The 18,569-nt window shown below is 41.7% G+C and overlaps 1 protein-coding gene across 1 annotated transcript in view; it reads left to right on the top strand.

The window, feature by feature from the left end:
• KLF9 (KLF transcription factor 9) overlaps positions 1–15,778 on the top strand; it is a 32,757-nt gene extending 16,979 nt beyond the window's left edge. Inside the window, exon 2 of the mRNA XM_003806366.6 lies at positions 12,365–15,778. Coding sequence (XP_003806414.1) covers positions 12,365–12,594 — 230 coding nt within the window. The 3' untranslated portion in view covers positions 12,595–15,778. The remainder of the gene's footprint in view (positions 1–12,364) is intronic.
• The last annotated feature ends 2,791 nt before the right edge of the window (positions 15,779–18,569 follow it).

Below are 18,569 nucleotides of genomic sequence, written 5' to 3'. Positions count from 1 at the left end.
TTTGGCGAAATGTTTGCAAAATCAGGGTTCTCTCTCTGATTTGGAGTCCCTTACCTTTCCTTTCCCTGGGAGTGATCTTCTGTTTGGTGGGCATGGGGCTCATCTCTTGTTTCAGCCTCGTGGGAGAGCCATCCATGTTGCATGCTGTCCTTTGACCTTGTGGTGATGTCCACTGAGACGTCTGTCATGCACTTGCCTGTGTCCCCATCCTCACAGGCTGACATCAGTGGCTCTGGGTGTTAGATCCTTGCACTGTGACCCAGTCCTCCTGTGGATTTTTCCAACAGCACAGTTTTGGGCTCAGGAACACAGTCCTTTTCCCCACCCTGCACTTTAGAAGGGTGCGCACACTGAGACCCCTCTCAGCGGTAGCTCCCCAACTCCTCAGGTGTCATGGCCTGTGTAGGGCTTCCCAGAGGACCTTATTTGTATAAGGCACTTCCTCTAGGCATGTCTTGAAGGCTGTCTCTACAAGGAGAATAAAGACCTGGATATTTCTTAGAGACCTCTGTGTCTCTAATACAGTCCTACCAGCTCTTTCTCTTTTTCTGCCCCTCATGTCTTGGTTGGAAGATCTGGCAAATTGAGAGTTTTTTTAAGCTCAAGGACTTAGGTTTTCTAAATGCTACTTTGAAAATTAAAGCTCAGTGGCAACTTATTTATCCTAAACTATGTCTGATCCCCCTGAGGCAATGCATTTGGAAGGAAGGGCCTGGAAGGCAGAGAATTGGAAAAAAAGGCACTGTGAAAGGTCAGTCTCTGTGCTTTTAGTTTGAGTCCGGGCTCTTCTTTCACATCTAATCTCATTTTGTGCATAAAACTGAAGAAGCAATTTGAAACCTGGTTTTAATCTGGTCACACACTATTGTGCAGGGCGTCCTTGGGCACGTCATCTGCCCTCTGAGTTGGCTTCATCTAAAACATGACAGGTTTGAATTCCATGGTGATAAAAATCACCAAAAATGCAAAGATTCAAAGAATCTGTTCTTGGGATAGCTTTGCCATTAGGCATTTATATCTTGTCCAATATTTAATGCCTAGGTAGATATTTATTTATTATCTATGTTTCCCACAAATAGCTGAACAAAGGCAGCATAGTCTGGGATGGCAGGAATTACCTAGTCTGGGCCAGGGTCTGGTCTTTGAAGGGCTAGCTGTGTGGTTGTGGGGAGGTTGCATCATCTTTCTGGGCCTTTGGAGGATCCCTAAGATTTCATCCACCTCTAAATTCTGTTACTCTGACTTATATGATCTTTTATCACACTACACCAAGAGGCAGATCTTCATTGTGTTAAAAATTTATGTTTAGGGTCCGCATTTTGCCTCTGCACTATTTTCAGTTTTCAGGCAGGGCCATATAACTGAGACTTCAAGACAGCTCTTGGCCAGGTGCAGTGTCTCACGGCTGTAATCTCAGCACTTTGGGAGGCTGAGACAGGAGGATCACTTGAACCCAGGAGTTTGAGACCAGCCTGGACTACATAGTAAGACCCCTGACTATACAAAAAATAAACGAAATTAGTTGGGTGTGGTGGCATGCACCTGTGGTCCAGCTACTTGGGAAGCTGAGGTGGGAGGATCACTTGAGCCTGGGAGGTTGAGGCTGCAGTGAGCCGAGATCACGTCACTGGGTGACAGAGCAAGACCTTGCCTCACAGAAAAAAAAAAAAAAGTCTAGTTTTTGCTGAATCAAGAACCTAAAGAGGCAAGAATCTGTTGTCAGCTGGGCACGGTGGCTCATCCTTATAATCTCAGCACTTTGGGAGGCCAAGGCAGGAGGATCACCTGAGATCAGGAGTTCAAGACCAGCCTGGCCAACATGGTGAAAACCTGTCTCTACTAAAAATACAAAAATTAGCTGGGCATGGTGGCAGGCGCCTGTAATCCCAGCTACTTGGGAGACTGAGACACGAGAATTGCTTGAACCCGGGAGGCAGAGGTTGCAGTGAGCCGAGATCGTGCCACTGCACTCCAGCCTGGGTGACAGAGCAAGACTCCATCTCAAAAAAAAAAAAAAAATTCTGTTATCTGCTGTCTTTTGTTTGAGGTCTGCTGGAACTGCATGTGCTGTCTCACAGATAGCTGAGGTTGGGAATGTGTGCACGATATTTGGATATGCTTGCTTCTTAGACTCTGACATGCTTAAATGAGGAAGTGCTGCATACAGATGTCAGAGACACACACCCACTTCCCATTTCAGAACCTAAAGCATAGGACAAGTTGCTTTCTACAGATAAACACAGAGATCCGGAAGTAAAATCTCACACCTAAGCCCTACACTGTCTCTGTTGTATCAACAAATACAACATAAACGGAAGCCAAATCACAAGGAGGATTCAGTGAGAGGTCAGAAGCGAATGGTAGTAATATGATGGGATGGCATTCAGGCAGGATTATTCTTTCAAAGCCTATCTAACATTTTTATTTGTTCAGAACATCTACATGCAAAGCAATATTTCTGATAAACAGGAGACTTTTGAATGAATGATTTTTGAGTTCAGTGTTCATCGAAATGATGTATGCAGAAAAATGTGGACTTCTCTGTACCCAGGAATGGCCTGCACACTCTTCTGTAATGTGTATTGGTGGTTCTGCACATGAGGGTAATGGAGAATGGGAAAAAAGCAGCTGTTCATGTTTCGTACCTGCATGTTGACATTGCTTTTTGGTGGGGAGAGAAGCCAGATGGTGATGGACAAATTGGGTGCTTGAGGCCTAGGGTCAGGGCAGGTCTGTGTGGATGCATTCCCCACCAGCCTGGTCCATGAATGCTTTCTTAGACTCAAATCTTTGCCCTTCTTCATGATCTGACTCCTCTCACCTGCTTTCTAACAAGGACACTCCTTTGTTGGGCAACCCTACTGTTACTGTTTGTGCATTTCCACCTCTGAACGAAGGTTCCTGTCTGTTCTTATAAGAGGGCCATGTCCCTTTCGCATGCGGGAAAAGTAGGAGAGGTGGAAATAGAGGAGTGAGAAGACAGATATAGTATATTCAGGAAGTTTCTGACTTTCTCCCTTTTTTTTTTTTTTTTTTTTTTTTTTTTTTTTTTTTTAGTCAGAGTCTCACTGTCACCCAGGCTGGAGTGCAGTGGTGCGATCTCAGCTCACTGCAACCTCCACCTCCGGGGTTCAAGCGATTCTCCTGCCTCAGCCTCCCAAGTAGCTGGGATTACAGGCATGTGCCACCATGCCTGGCTAATTTTTGTATTTTTAGTAGAGACGGGGTTTCACCATGTTGGCCAGGATGGTCTCAACCTCCTCACCTCAAGCGATCCACCCCGCTTGGCCTCCCAAAGTGCTGGATTACAGGTGTTTACAAGTGTGAGCCATCACACCGGGCCAGGAAGTTTCTGACTTTCTGACAATTAGTTTGAGAAGAAGACAAAATGACTCTTCTCTCTTTGGTCATGGATCAATTACTGAAGTGTCCCAGTAATTTCTCAATAGAAAGTAAATCACCTACTGCCCTCCACTTCCATGCCCATGGAATATATTCCTTTTAAAATTTTTAAGAGATGAGGTTTCACTATGTTGCCCATGCTGGTCTTGAACTCTGGGCCTCAAGCAGTCCTCCCTCCTCAGCCTTCCAAAGTGCTGGGATTACAGGCATAAACCACCATGTCTGGCCTGGAATATATTCTTGATCAAGCCATTTGTGGAATGGTTTAAACTCAGATGTATCGCTATTTTCTGTAAGACTTTTAAAAAATATTAAAATAACTTTTTCTGACTTTTTCTCATAAGAGAAATTTATACTCACTGTTTAAAAAATCAGAAAACATAGGGGAAAATTACAAAAGGAAGTAGAAGTTATTCTTTATCTCCTCACTGGTAGATAGTAATTGTTCAAATTTTGTATATATTCTTTTTACTTAACTTTTTTTTATTTTAAATTGTAGTAGAGATGGGGTCTTACTGTGTTGCCCAAACTGCTCTTGAACTCCTGACTTCAAATAGTCCTCCTGCCTCAGCCTCCCAAAGTGTTAGGATTACAGGCATGAACCACCTCACCCAGCCCATATTTTGTGGGCAACAGGATTTTTTTCTCTCCGTATATATTCACACACTTATGCAGCTGATCATACATTGTTCTTCTCAGTTAGCAGTGTATGGCTAACATCTTTCCATTTCATTATATAACAGTCTGGTACCTTTTTCACAGGTACATATTAGTCCCCTGTAAGGATATACTTTATGTATTAAACCAGCCCTTTATTGTTGAGCATTTAAGTTGTTACCACCTTTTAGCTCTCATAAGCAATGCTGGTATCCCTTTTCGTGTCTCTATCTAATTATTATCAAATTAATTGCCAAAAATAATCTGCAGGAGAATATTGCCAGATGGCCCTGGATTAATTATAAATCCCACCAGTGTGGTAGAGGGCCTGTTTCCTCATGCCTCCACCAATGGTCGGTATGAACAGATTTTTTAACGTTTTCACTAGCCTCACAGATATCTTGCTGGTGTCTTAATTGGCATGTTTTGATTACTTGTGAGATTGAATATATTTTTGTATGAAATATTAAATATTTTCGTATTTATTTCTTGGTCATTAGTATTTTATTTATGTATTTATTTATTTATTTATTTTGAGGCAGGGTCTGGCTCTGTCACCCAGACTGGAGTGCAGTGACACAATCTCAGCTTACTGCAACCTCTGTCTCACTGGTTCAAGTGATCCTCCCACCTGAGTAGCTGGGACTGTAGGTGTGCACCACACAGCCTGGAAAATATTTGCATTTTTAGTAGAGATAAGGTTTCGCCATGTTACCCAGGCTGGTCTCAAACTCCTGGGCTCAAGCAATCTGCCTACCTCAACTTCCCAAAATGCTGAGATTACAGGCATGAGCCACCACGTCTGTCCAGTATTTCTTACTTTATAAATTATTTATTTGCATCCTTGCCCACTTTTATTAAGTTGGGCTGTTCTTTTTTGATTTGCAAGTCCTTTCTGTGTTACAGATTTTAACATTTTGTCATATGCTTCAATTTCTTTTAATTTATTTTGATTCTTAAATTTTTCTACTTATATATATTTTTAACATGCAGAAGTTTAACATTTTTACGTATTCAAAACTATCCTTCAAGTAGGATTTTGCTTTTGGTTTCATGTTTAGAAAGTCTCTCTTTATTCCAGGATTCTAAAAATACTCACCTATATTTTATCGTTATGGCTTTATTTTTTACATTTACATTTATAGCCCATTTGGAAATCATTTGAGTGAAAAGTATGAGGTAGGGACTAAGATTTAATTTTTTTCTTTTACCTGACGTCTAAGCCACTTACTGAATTAAACATTTTTTGTTTCACTGATTTGAAATACCCCATTTACCATGTACAGAATCCCTATAGATTCTTAAGGTTATTTTCAGACCCTACTCTGTTCCACTGATTTGTCTTTTCCTGTGCTGCTATCTCACTATCTTAATTATTACAGCTTTAATAATCCATTTTAATAACTAGTATTGCAAGTGCTCACTTATTATTTGTTCTTCCGCAAAATTTTCTTGGCAAGTTGGGCATGTTTATTCCTCCAAATGAACTTCAGAAATAACTTTGTCAAGTTCTAGAAAAAGAACTTACGGTGTGTGTTAATTTCGTAGATGAATTTGTACAGAATTGCCATATTCACACCATCGAGCCTTACCATCCAAAGGCATGGCGAGCATTTTGTTTGTTCATTTTCTTTTATATTGAGGCTTTATGCATTTCTTCACCAAGGTCCTGAACTTTTATTGTTAGGCTTATTCTGACTGGTTATGGCTGGCATATAAGAAAGCCAGTGCTCTTTTGTACAGTTACATCTGTGAATGCACCTTTAATTTAGATTAGATTTTTCAGTTATCTTGAATTTTTTCAAAGAGAAAGTTGTGTCAACTGCAAATAATTCTTATTTTATAACCCCCCTTCTTCTCACCATTTACTTCTTATTTTATCTAATTGCACTCATTAGTATTTCCTGGAAAATGTTAAATTATAGCAATGGGAGCGGGTGTCCATTTATGCTTTGGGCTAGACTTTAGCAGTTATACTACCTTTATTTTACTGTTGACCTTGAGGAGGAAAGGTTTCAGAGCTGATCTTTTATCCTGCTGAGGAATTATTTTATTTTCCTGAAAGCTTTTATTAGGGATGGTTGTTCAATTTTATCATATACTATTTTGTACATGATGAGAGTGTGTATATGATATTAAATGATACTAAGTGTGTGTGTGTGTGTATGAGCTGTTAAATGGGGGAATAATATCAGTATGATTTAATAATATCAAATTATCCTTTTTAAAATTACATTTCTTTTGTAGAGTTGGGGTGTTACTGTGTTGCCCAGATTGGTTTTGATCTCCTGGGCTCAAGCAGTCCTCCCATCTCAGCCTCCCAAAGTGCTGGGATTACAGGCGTGAGCTACCACAGCCAGCCCAAATTCTTCTTTTATCTATGGAATCCTAGTGCTGTTTTTGCAATCAGAAACCACTCTTTTTTTTTTTTTTGAGACAGGGTCTCGGTCTCACTGTCACCCAGGCTGCAGTGCAGTGGCACAATCATAGCTCACTGCAGCCTCAACCTTTGGGCTCAAGCAATCTTCCCGCCTCAGCCTCCCAAGTATCTGGGACCACAGGCAAGCACCACTACGCCTGGCTAATTTGTTGTATTTTTGGTAGAGATGGGGTTTCATCACATTGCCCAGGCTGGTCTTGAACTTCTGTGTTCAAGTGATCCATCTTGAGCGGCTGAGCATTATTTTTCTTCTAAAAGAAGTCTTGATTTTCTACATCTGCAAGAAACTTTAATTCTTAATTGGCACTGTTTGAGTTCTGTTCTGAAAAGGAGGCCTAAATCCCTTAGATTTGTTTTTTACCAGATTGGTTTACTTTTGCTAGATGCAATGGAAGCTTTTGATTTTGTATTTTTGACCTTCCTGTCTCCATTAAAGTTAGACCCATCCCTGGACTTGGGTGGGGCAGGGAAGATGAGAAGAACCAGGTAGGAAAGAGACAACATTCAGATGGCAGGCCTCCCTGACCCCAGGCAGGACTTCAGTGGCAGCCTGGACAGCTCAGGGAGTCTGGGGAGGGTTGCCTATGTCCAGTGAGCAAGCCTGGCACTTGGCAAGTACCCGGTCTCTGTCTTCTCTATGGAGAACTCACCTCCTTTCGTTTCAGGACTGCCCACAAAAAAATGGGCTTCATTTGGCATCATCAACTAATCAGCAGTCCAGGAGGCTCCCTCTCAAAAGCAGCAAGTGTCCTTTTGTGCTAAGTAGGCAAGCACGTAGCCAGGGGGCCCCAGTCCGCTGCTCTTGCACCCTCCGTAGGCCCAGGAGAATTCTGGAGGCCTGATGACTGTCTCTGCAAAGGAAGTCTTTTACACATTGTGCGCAGTGTTCAGTAGCTTTTTTGATCACATTTATTTTATACTCTGAGCTGAGTCAGTCAGCAAGAGGTGCTTAGCTTGTTACTGAAAGGGGCGGGGAGTGGTGTATAAATAATGAGAACTCAGAGAAACTTGTGCTGTTAACAGCTCTGCTCCAGTAAAGTGGAGTTTATTGTGTCACTGCCTCTGGGTGTGTTTTCCTGTGAAGGCCAGAAATAATGCAGTGGTACAAGTCTGCTGGGTATTTTTTTCCCTATCCCCAGGAGGATGGTAACTCTCTCATTAATACTAAAGACAGGTTTAAAGATTCTCTAATTGATAGTTGCATTGCTGTGTGATTTGTTCAGCGTGAAGGCTGACCATTCTCCTTTAGACCTTAGCACTGAGCCTCAAAGAGAGGGCCTGACTTGGTTTCCCCCAGGCTGCCAGACGAAGGTGGAGTGACCGTCTCTCTAGGCCAGTCTTCTCCTCCTCTGTAGATCATCTCTGGTTCCATTCAGCCTTAATTCTGTTCTTGTCTACATGTGACTTCCCCACTCCATGCTTTCTTAAGTGCAAAACATCTATCATTTTCTAAATAATACCTTATTATATGACTGTCATTAACTTATATGCTGGGATGTTAGATTCAACATCATGGCATGTTAGATCCAAACTCTCCACTGTATTAAAAACATGGGAGATTTTTCAAAGGGCTACAAATTGTAGGTCCCTAAGCAGAATCCAGCCTGCGTACACACCACTGGATGGCACCATAATTTATAATGTTGAAATTGAATGCCCCTAAGTAGGGGAAGCACCCTTCAGTTCACCATGGAATCCATTATGATCCATGATTGAATGCACCTGCTCCCACCCTGTCCCCGACCTGTGTCTGGCTCCTGAAGACATTTGAATTTACAAATTCTGGTGGCCAGTTAGAAGTTCAAGTCCTCTGTTATTTGTTTATTTATTTGAGACAGGGTCTCACTCTGTTGCCCAGACTGGAGTGCAGTGGCGTGATCTTGGCTCACCACAACCTCCGCCCCTCGGGTGCAAGCGATTCTCATGCCTCATCCCCAGTAGCTGGGATTATAGGTGTGCAACACCACACCCAGCTTCAAGTCTTTTGATTGAGATCAGGAATCAACCAACTTTTTGCAAAAGGGCCTGATAGTAAATATTTTCAGCTTTGCAGGCTGTACAGTCTCTGTGGGCAACTGCTCAACACTGCTGTTTTGAAAATGCAGCTGTAGATAATACTTAAGCCAATGAGCATGGCTGTTTCCAATAAAACTATATGCAGACAAGGAAATTTTAATTTCATATAACTTTCTCCTGTCATGAAATATTCTTTTAATTTTTTTCAACCACTTGGTAAAAACCGAATATAAGAATGGTATAAGCTATTCTTAGCTCATGGCAGGCCAGATTTGGCCAGTGGGATGTGGATTGCTAGCCCCTGATTTAGATCACTGACCAAAAAGTTTTTAAAGTTTTCTGAAGGATGCCAGATAAATCAAAATCTCGGGGCTCTGTGGGTGTCCGTCTCTGCTCTCTGTGAAACACTTCAGGGATAAGGATGCTAGGTCAATGACAGCACTTGGATTAGAAGCAAGGAGAACCATCACAAAATGACAGCTCCAAGGGGCAGTCAAGAGAGTATCACTGTCAGCTAGGTCGAAAGTGAATTCAGTGGGAACAGACCCTGATTACACTTGAAATATATGTAAGTCACAAGCATAGAAATTTAATAGTTCTCCTATTCTGATGGCTTCATGCCAGTTTTCCATGGTCACTTCTAGAAAGCCATCTTCCTAACACAGCGAGAGTATCTTACTCCTTTTCCAATCCTAGCCCACAGCTAAATGGTCTTCTGGTCCATTTTCCCCACAGTGGACACAGATCCCCCAACTAAATGAACCCCCTCCTCTCATGACTCACTTGAAAGAAATGAGTACACGTGCCAGTGAGGAGGCTAAGCCACGTTAGCACTCCTCCAAGAAAACCACTTCTAATGAGTTTTTGTCTTAACAAGCATTGAGAAAACACTGAGCTCTTCCTTTCATTGTTTTCCTCACCGCCACATCAGAAGGGAGTGGAGAAAGGGCTCCAAAAAGGACCGAGCAGAGAGGGCATTTTGTTTTGGTTTGGTTTGGCTTTTTGCAACTTAACCATTCTATGAGTTCTGACCCCTTGTTATATTTTTAATAGAACATGTTTAGAAAAACATTTCCCCCATAACTGCTTCACTGGGGTTAAAGAGGACTTCACTGCAGTCTAATTCTGGAATAGCTCAGGTTTCTCCAGTAGCCAGTAATATCTGAGCAGATTTCAATGTGAGTGACCAGGAGAAGGACGAGAGAGAGAGTGTGTGTGTGTGTAAAGTTTGAGCATTTACCAAATGCTTGGCACCATGAGTAGGACAAAAGTCATACATGACATTATTTTTGCCTCAACAAGCTCAGCCTTGTTGGGGTTGTAACAATCTGTATTTTGACTTTTGCTCAAAGGTCTGCGGAAGTGGGTTAAAATCCTGTTTATCTAATGGAAGTTGCAGAAGTGTAGTTTTCAACTCCATGTCTTTGTTGAGTTTTTCAGGGGAAACTCTTTTTTTTTTCCTCTTTGCAGCCCCATCCCCGAGCATCAAAATGCATTAATAACCCTAGCTCTTATCCACCTTGAGTAGGGTCCAGCATTCATTGGTTTGCTATTGCCTTTTGCTGCCATAGCTTTTCAGCTCAGAGCTCCATAAGGGTTTATACGTAGATCTGCACATAGAGAATCAACTGCTACAGATTCGTTTTACCCACATTGGGTTTCCTCGAAAAGTATGTTGTACAGGGTGTTGTTATGACTATTGCTCTGCTTAGAAAACAGCAGAGAGCCTTCATCATGAATAGATTATCACAAAGGTGATAGATTTGGTTGTTTTATCATATTTCTGCATCTCATCAGCACAGGTTAAGAGAAGCTGGGGAAAATAGAATGAATAATTTTGGATGACTCAAATGCACCACGCTGGACAGCTCCCAGCCTCTGCAGTTTCTCTGTGGGTTCTGGGAAGGCCAGGACAGGAGTGAGAAAATATTCACTCCTCACACCTAGCCAAGGAGTGTCTGGAGAGTTCTGCGGAAACCAGGAGGCTGTGTGTCCTCTGTCTATGCAGCAGCTGTTGTCAGCTGTGCTTGGAAAGGTGTGAAGAGTAGGCAGAGGCAGGCTCTTGGGAGCCAGGGCGATGGCAGTCACTTATAAGTGGAACAAGTGTGGTTCTCATCTTCAACAGCTCGTCTGCTTGTCTGCCTGTGTATGTCCTCCCCAAACACAGACATGGCCTTCACCTCCCCTGTCTTCACCTTGTGGGGTGGGGAGCAGCAGGAGGTTATGGATGCTGGCCTGATAACATCTGGCAGGCAGGACTTAGCTGCATTTTCAGTGGGACACAGACATTAGTGTGAATCCAAGGAAAGCAATCGGTAAGAGGGATGTGGAAACTGTCAAGTCCCCAGGACCCCTGGGAGTCAGGACAGCCAAGTGGCCAAGAGCACAGGCCTTGGTAGACAGGGCCAGTTCATTACTCTGCTTTCCAGTTATGTGACCCTGAGTACAGAGTTTAACCCTCCAAGTCTCAGTTTTCTCATCTGTGAAATGGGGCAACCTTGTGGAGTGCTTGTGAGAATTCAGTGAGAAGGGCATGGGAAGCCCTTAGCTTTATGCTTAGAACAATGTTAGTTCATCTTTTATGAGGAATATAGAAGAAACTGGAATTGTTTGGAAATGGGAGAAGAGATTAAAGAAAGACATATCTGTCTGCAGATATTTAAAGGATTATGATGTGGCAGAAGGAACAAACATTTTTCTTTTTTTTTTTCTTTTTGAGACGGAGTCTCACTCTGTCGCCTAGGCTAGAGTGCAGTGGCATGATCTTGGCTCACTGCAACCTTCGCTTCCTGGATTCAAGCAATTCTCCTGTCTCAGCCTCCCAAGTAGCTGGGACTACAGGCGCATGCCACCACACCCAGCTAATTTTTGTATTTTTAGTAGAGGCGGGGTTTCACCATGTTGGTCAGGCTGGTCTCTTAACTCCTGACCTCAGGTGATCTGCCCACCTCAGCCTCCCAAAGTGCTGGGATTACAGGCATGAGCCACCACACCTGGCACAAACTTACTTCTAGTGTTAAGACAATATGACTTAAAGTATGGCCTTTGCAGGAAGGCAGATTTTATATCAATAAAAGATGTGACAGAGATGCTCAGGAACAACCAGATGCTGAGTGGCCCCTGCACTCAGGAGCTCAGGGAGAAATGTTCGTTCCAGGTAGGAGGCTGGTTGGACCCAGTGCCGGTTCTTTTCCATCCTACAACACCAAGAAATTTAGCAAAAAGGCTCAGCTTTTTTGCTCTTGAAAGAATTTATGAAACCAGCAATTGTGTGGAATAAAACAGAAAAAATAATTTCCAGGGGACCCATTGGGTACCAAATGGCAAGCTCATTTGCTTAGAGATGTTAGCAACTTTCTCATTGTATTAGTTTGGGCTGCCATAACACACAACCACAGACTGGGTGGCTGAAACAACAGAACTTTATTTCCTCACAGTTCTGGAGACTGGGAGTCCAAGGTAGAGGCAGGGGACGGGTTGGTTTCATTGGAGGCCTCTCTCCTTGGCTTGTAGATGGTGGCTTCATCCCTGTCTTCCCAAGGTCTTCCCTAGTCTTCACATGTCTGTGTCCTCATCTCCTCTTATAAAGACACCAGTCGTGGATTAAGGCCTGCCCTCATGAACTTGCTTAACATCAGTTGCCTCTTTAAAGGCCTTAATTTCAAATGCAGTCATTTTCTGCGGCACAGGGGGTTAAGGCTTCAACATAGGGATTTTGGGGAGGGGGACACATAATAATCATCTCCGAGGGATTTATCCTTTGAGTCATAGGGACTATTGACCATGACCGCCCTTCGGAATTTTTTTCATGTTCTTTGAGCTGTATCCTTTCTGATTCCTTTCTCTTAGGTGAACGGCCCTTTCCCTGCACGTGGCCAGACTGCCTTAAAAAGTTCTCCCGCTCTGACGAGCTGACCCGCCACTACCGGACCCACACTGGGGAAAAGCAGTTCCGCTGTCCGCTGTGTGAGAAGCGCTTCATGAGGAGTGACCACCTCACAAAGCACGCCCGGCGGCACACCGAGTTCCACCCCAGCATGATCAAGCGATCGAAAAAGGCGCTGGCCAACGCTTTGTGAGGTGCTGCCCGTGGAAGCCAGGGAGGGATGGACCCCGAAAGGACAAAAGTACTCCCAGGAAACAGACGCGTGAAAACTGAGCCCCAGAAGAGGCACACTGACGGCACAGGAAGTCACTGCTCTTTGGTCAATATTCTGATTTTCCTCTCCCTGCATTGTTTTTAAAAAGCACATTGTAGCCTAAGATCAAAGTCAACAACACTCGGTCCCCTTGAAGAGGCAACTCTCTGAACCCGTCTCTGACTGTTGGAGGGAAGGCAAATGCTTTTGGGTTTTTTGGTTTTTGTTTTTTTTTTTTTCTCCTTTTATTTTTTTTGGGGGGAGGGTAGGGAAGGGAGTGGGTGGGGGGAGGGGGGTAAGGCCAAGACTGGGGTAGAATTTTAAAGATTCAACACTGGTGTACATATGTCCGCTGGGTGAGTTGACCTGTGGCCTCGCACAGTGATTCTGGGCCCTTTATGCTTGCTGTCTCTCAGAATTGTTTTCTTACCTTTTAATGTAATGACGAGTGTGCTTCAGTTTGTTTAGCAAAACCACTCTCTTGAATCACGTTAACTTTTGAGATTAAAAAAAAAAACGCCATAGCACAGCTGTCTTTATGCAAGCAAGAGCACATCTACTCCAGCATGATCTGTCATCTAAAGACTTGAAAACAAAAAACAGTTACTTATAGTCAATGGGTAAGCAGAGTCTGAATTTATACTAATCAAGACAAACCTTTGAAAGGTTACACTAAGTACAGAACTTTTAAACCTTACTTTGTATGAGTTGTACTTTTTGAACATAAGCTGCACTTTTATTTCCTAATGCAGAGGATGAATAAGTTAAATACATGCTTTGAGGATAGAAGCAGACGTTCTGTTTGGCACCACGTTATAATCTGCTTATTTTACAATATACACGTTTCCCTAAGAAATCATGGCAGAGATGTGAGGGCAGAATATACACAACAGATGCTGAAGGAGAAGGAGGGTAGTGTTTTGCAAAAGAAAAAGAAAAGAACCAACAGAATTTTAACTCTATTAACTTTTCCAAATTTTCCTATGCTTTTAGTTAACATCATTATTGTATCCTAATGCCACTAGGGGAGAGAGCTTTTGACTCTGTTGGGTTTTATTTGAATGTGTGCATAACAGTAATGAGATCTGGAAACACCTATTTTTTGGGGAAAAAGGTTTGTTGGTCTCCTTCCTGTGTTCCTACAAAACTCCCACTCTCAGGTGCAAGAGTTATGTAGAAGGAAAGGGAGCTGAAATAGGAACAGAAAAATCAACCCCTATAAGTAGTGAACACCAAGGGAAAATACCACGATGATTTCAGAGGAGACTCTGCAAAATTGTCCCTTGTGGAGAATGCAGGCAACATGGAATACTACGAATGAAATCACATCACTGTATCTTTTACATCAATAGCCTCACCACTAATATATCTTGTATCTAGGTGTCTATAATGGCTGAAACCACTACATCCATCTATGCCATTTACCTGAAAACTTAACTGTGGCCTTTACGAGGCCAGAAAAGTGAACTGAGTTTTCATAGTTAAGACCTCAAATGAGGGGAGTCAGCAGTGATCATGGGGGAAATGTTTACATTTTTTTTTCTTCAGAAGTAACGCTTTCTGATGATTTTATCTGATATTTAAAACAGGGAGCTATGGTGCACTCTAGTTTATACTTGTGCTCTGAAATGTGTTGTGTAAACATAGGGTGCCTACCTATTTCACCTGACACATACTCGTTTCTGATTCAGAATCAGTGTGGGCTCCTGCAGTGGGCGCGGGTCACGGCTGACTCCAACTTCCAATACAACAGCCATCACTAGCACAGTGTTTTTTTGTTTAACCAACGTAGTTGTATTAGTAGTTCTATAAAGAGAACTGCTTTTAACATTAGGGACTGGGAGCAGTCCATGGGATAAAAAGGAAAGTGTTTTCTCACGAGAAAACATGTCAGGAAAAATAAAGAACACTTTCTACCTCTGTTTCAGATTTTTGAAACACTTATTTTAAACCAAATTTTAATTTCTGTGTCCAAAATAAGTTTTAAGGACATCTGTTCTTCCATACGAAATAGGTTAGGCTGCCTATTTCTCACTGAGCTCATGGAATGGTTCTGCTTATGATACTCTGCACGCTGCCTTTTAGTGAGTGAGGAGTTTGGGGTTGCCTAGCAACTTGCTAACTTGTAAAAAGTCATCTTTCCCTCACAGAAAGAAACGAAAGAAAGCAAAGCAAAGTCAGTGAAAGACAATCTTTATAGTTTCAGGAGTAAATCTAAATGTGGCTTTTGTCAAGCACTTAGATGGATATAAATGCAGCAACTTGTTTTAAAAAAATGCACAATTTACTTCCCAAAAAAGTTGTTACTTGCCTTTTCAAGTTGTTGACAAACACACATTTGATATTCTCTTATATGTTATAGTAATGTAACGTATAAACTCAAGCCTTTTTATTCTTTGTGATTAAATCCTGTTTTAAAATGTCACAAAACAGGAACCAGCATTCTAATTAGATTTACTATATCAAGATATGGTTCAAATAGGACTACTAGAGTTCATTGAACACTAAAACTATGAAACAATTACTTTTTATATTAAAAAGACCATGGATTTAACTTATGAAAATCCAAATGCAGGATAGTAATTTTTGTTTACTTTTTTAACCAAACTGAATTTTTGAAAGATTATTGCAGGTGTTTAAAAAGAAAGAAAAGTTGTTTTATCTAATACTGTAAGTAGTTGTCATATTCTGGAAAATTTAATAGTTTTAGAGTTAAGATATCTCCTCTCTTTGGTTAGGGAAGAAGAAAGCCCTTCACCATTGTGGAATGATGCCCTGGCTTTAAGGTTTAGCTCCACATCATGCTTCTCTTGAGAATTCTATTTGGTAGTTATAATTACAGAAACTGATGAGTTTGTCAGTTTGCAGATAGATTTAGCACAGTACTCATCACTCGGATAGATTGAGATGTTCTTTCACATCAGATGATCTGTAACACTGTAAGATACTGATCTTTACAACTGTTTAATCAGTTTTATTTTTGTACAGTATTAGTGACCTAAGTTATTTTGCTGTCCCGTTTTTGTAAATCAAATGAAATTATAAAAGAGGATTCTGACAGTAGGTATTTTGTACATATGTATATATGTTGTCCAAATAAAAATAATAAATGATAAAGACTGAATTGTTCCAGCCATTATGTGTTGTAAAAGGGGGCTATTTCACCATAATGAAAGTTACTTCTTTAACCTGTGTTCACAGGATTTTGGGATGAGTGCAAAGATGATTTTACCCTGTACCTTTCAACACATGCAATATTTATATAGACTTGTGTGTATTTACTATTCACAGACCTCTGAGGAAGTAGATGGAATAGAGGTCACTTGAAACCATTGTGTTATGCTGGAGGGGAATATTTATATTTTGGGAGATAAATCACTTTAAGAGGCTTTTAGAGCTCATAACTGTGCAGGGTGTACTAGGAACTGGTCAGAGAAAGTTGTAAGCTCAGATTGTGCTCTTGAGATACGATATTAATAAGAACACACAAGTTGAGGTTTCATTGGCTCAACAGTAGAAACATAACACCAAGCAAAGACAAGCATCAAAGTGTGTGTGTGTGTGTGTGTGTGTGTGTGTGTGTGTGAGATTTATGCAGACATGTACTAGCTATTATGTATTAATTAAGCTTTTATTATAAACTACTCATGGCGTTGGGTGTTTAGGTTTTTCGCATTTAATCCTTACAGCAGCTCAGTACAGTAGATAATTATTATTATGTACATATTTCTGATGAGGAAATTGAGGATTGGATAACTTGCCAAGAGGCACATCTAATAAGTGGCACAGACAGTGTTTAAATTTGGATCTGCTGAATCCAACCCTGCATCTTTCTATGCCTGCATCACAGCAGCAAGGGATTTACTTCTATGCTTGCATCACAGCAGCAAGGGATTTACTGGAGTGTACCATTCATTTGACCCATTGTATTGAGCACACCTATTCATGCCAGGCACTGTTGTCACTATGGATACAAAGGTGAAAAAATAGACAAGGACCCTATGTTCAGGGAGTTTCTGTTTGTTAGTAGAGGGAAATAAATAGTAAACAGATTATCCATGTACTCTCAGATAGGGATAAGCATAGTGGCGAGAATAGAATAGGGTGATGTGATTGTGACTTGGAGGGTGGGGAGAGGCTACTACAGATTGAGGAGGCAGGGAAGGACTCCCTGAGGGTCTTCACATTTAAGCTGGGACCTAGATGACAAGAAGGAACTAGCCTCAGAAAATGTGTAGGGAGTGTGGAAGGAGTTTGGCAGGAATGTGACCAGCGTTTGGAGGAACAGGATGACAGTGGGGTGGCTGGAATATAAACTGGACAAGAAGGGAAGGGAAGTGCTGGGGTGGTTGGCAGGGCCCAGTTCACAAGGGCCACGTATTGCAGGTTGTAAAACGGTGTTTGATTTTGATTCTAAGGGGAGGGGCAATCTGTTGGAAGCTTTAAAGCAGAAGAATGCTACGATCCCACTTGTATTTCAGCAAGCTCTTTATGAGTGCCAGGGAAAATGGATTTTAGAGGGACAAGAGTGGAAGCTGGGAGACTAGCCAGGAGATTTCTATTTGTCCGGGCAAAAGATGATGGTTTTCCAGACCTGAAGGTTAGCAGTGGGGGTGGAAAGAAGTGAATAGTTTCAAGAAATACATCAGAGGCAGAGTCATTTGGACTTGGTGATGTTAGGATGTCGGGGGTAAGGCATAAAAAAGTCCGGTAATGACCCTCAAGTCTATGGCCTGAGCAACAGGTAGATGTTACTGCAGAGTGGTGAGGATGGAGGAAAGGGGGAAAAAAGGGGGTGGATGAGGGAAAGGGCATGGGTTCATCTTTGGACATGTTGAGGTTGCAGTGCCTGTCAACTGGGAATGTCAAGAGAACGATTGTATGCATTAGTTCAGATCTCAAAAGAAGTGGACTGGACTGGAAATTCGGATGTCATCGTCATATTTAACAGTAACTGGAGCCAAAGAAGTGGATGAGATCACCTGGGAGAAGAAGTGGTTACAGCCTAGAACCAAAGAGGAGGAGAAGGAGGAGGCAGAAAGGTAGCTCAGGAAATAACAGGACAAACAAAACCCAGAAAATTGCAGGGCTGTTGAGTAAGGTGGGGGGTGGGCTAGTCAACTGTGCTGAATGGCATTGAGGAGTATAGTAAGACCAGTGCTGAAAAGCGTCCCCTGAATTTAGGAATCTGAGGTTATTGGTGACTGATTAGAGCCATTTTATTAGAATGGCGGAAATAAACAGCTGGTTGGGGAGGGGGAGGAGTAATCGTGAGGTGAAAATTATAAATAGGAAGTATAGTCAATTCTTGCATAGTTTGCAGAAAACAAAAGCAGACTTATTTATATACAGCAAAAGCCAGGAAAAAGAGGAGGCACAAGAAAAAGACAAAATAAGACGAAGGAAAATAGAATGCACATGCCACTTAAACCCCCTACTAAAAGTTAGAATCTCAATTTGGATCAAAAGCAAAGTCACAGCTCCTCAAGAGGCTGAGGCAGGAGGATGGCTTGAGTCCAGGAGTTCAAGGCTGCAATGAGCTGTGATCACGCACTGCACTCCAGCCTGAGTGACAGAGAAAGACACTGTCTCTAAAAAAAGATTACATTTTTTATCACTAGGCAATAAAGTGAGCAATTAATAACAAAAGGATAATTTTGAAAGACTAAAAATAGTAGAGATTAAAATACTGTCTTAAAATAATTTTTAGATCAAAACAGAAAATACAAATTATAATCTGTTTAAAACAATAGAAAAAGCAGTATATCCATAATATACCCTATACCCTAAAGCAGTACTTACAGAAAAATTCAGAGCCTCATATGCTTCATTATCATCTATGAAAAAATAAAAATAAGCCAAGCGATCAATTTATATTTGAAAATGAACAGTATCTAGGAAAAGCATGAGAAAAT

Source organism: Pan paniscus, chromosome 11, assembly GCF_029289425.2.
Source record: "Pan paniscus chromosome 11, NHGRI_mPanPan1-v2.0_pri, whole genome shotgun sequence".
NCBI classification, from domain to species: Eukaryota; Metazoa; Chordata; class Mammalia; order Primates; family Hominidae; genus Pan; species Pan paniscus.
This window is presented reverse-complemented; position numbering and strand designations above follow the sequence as displayed.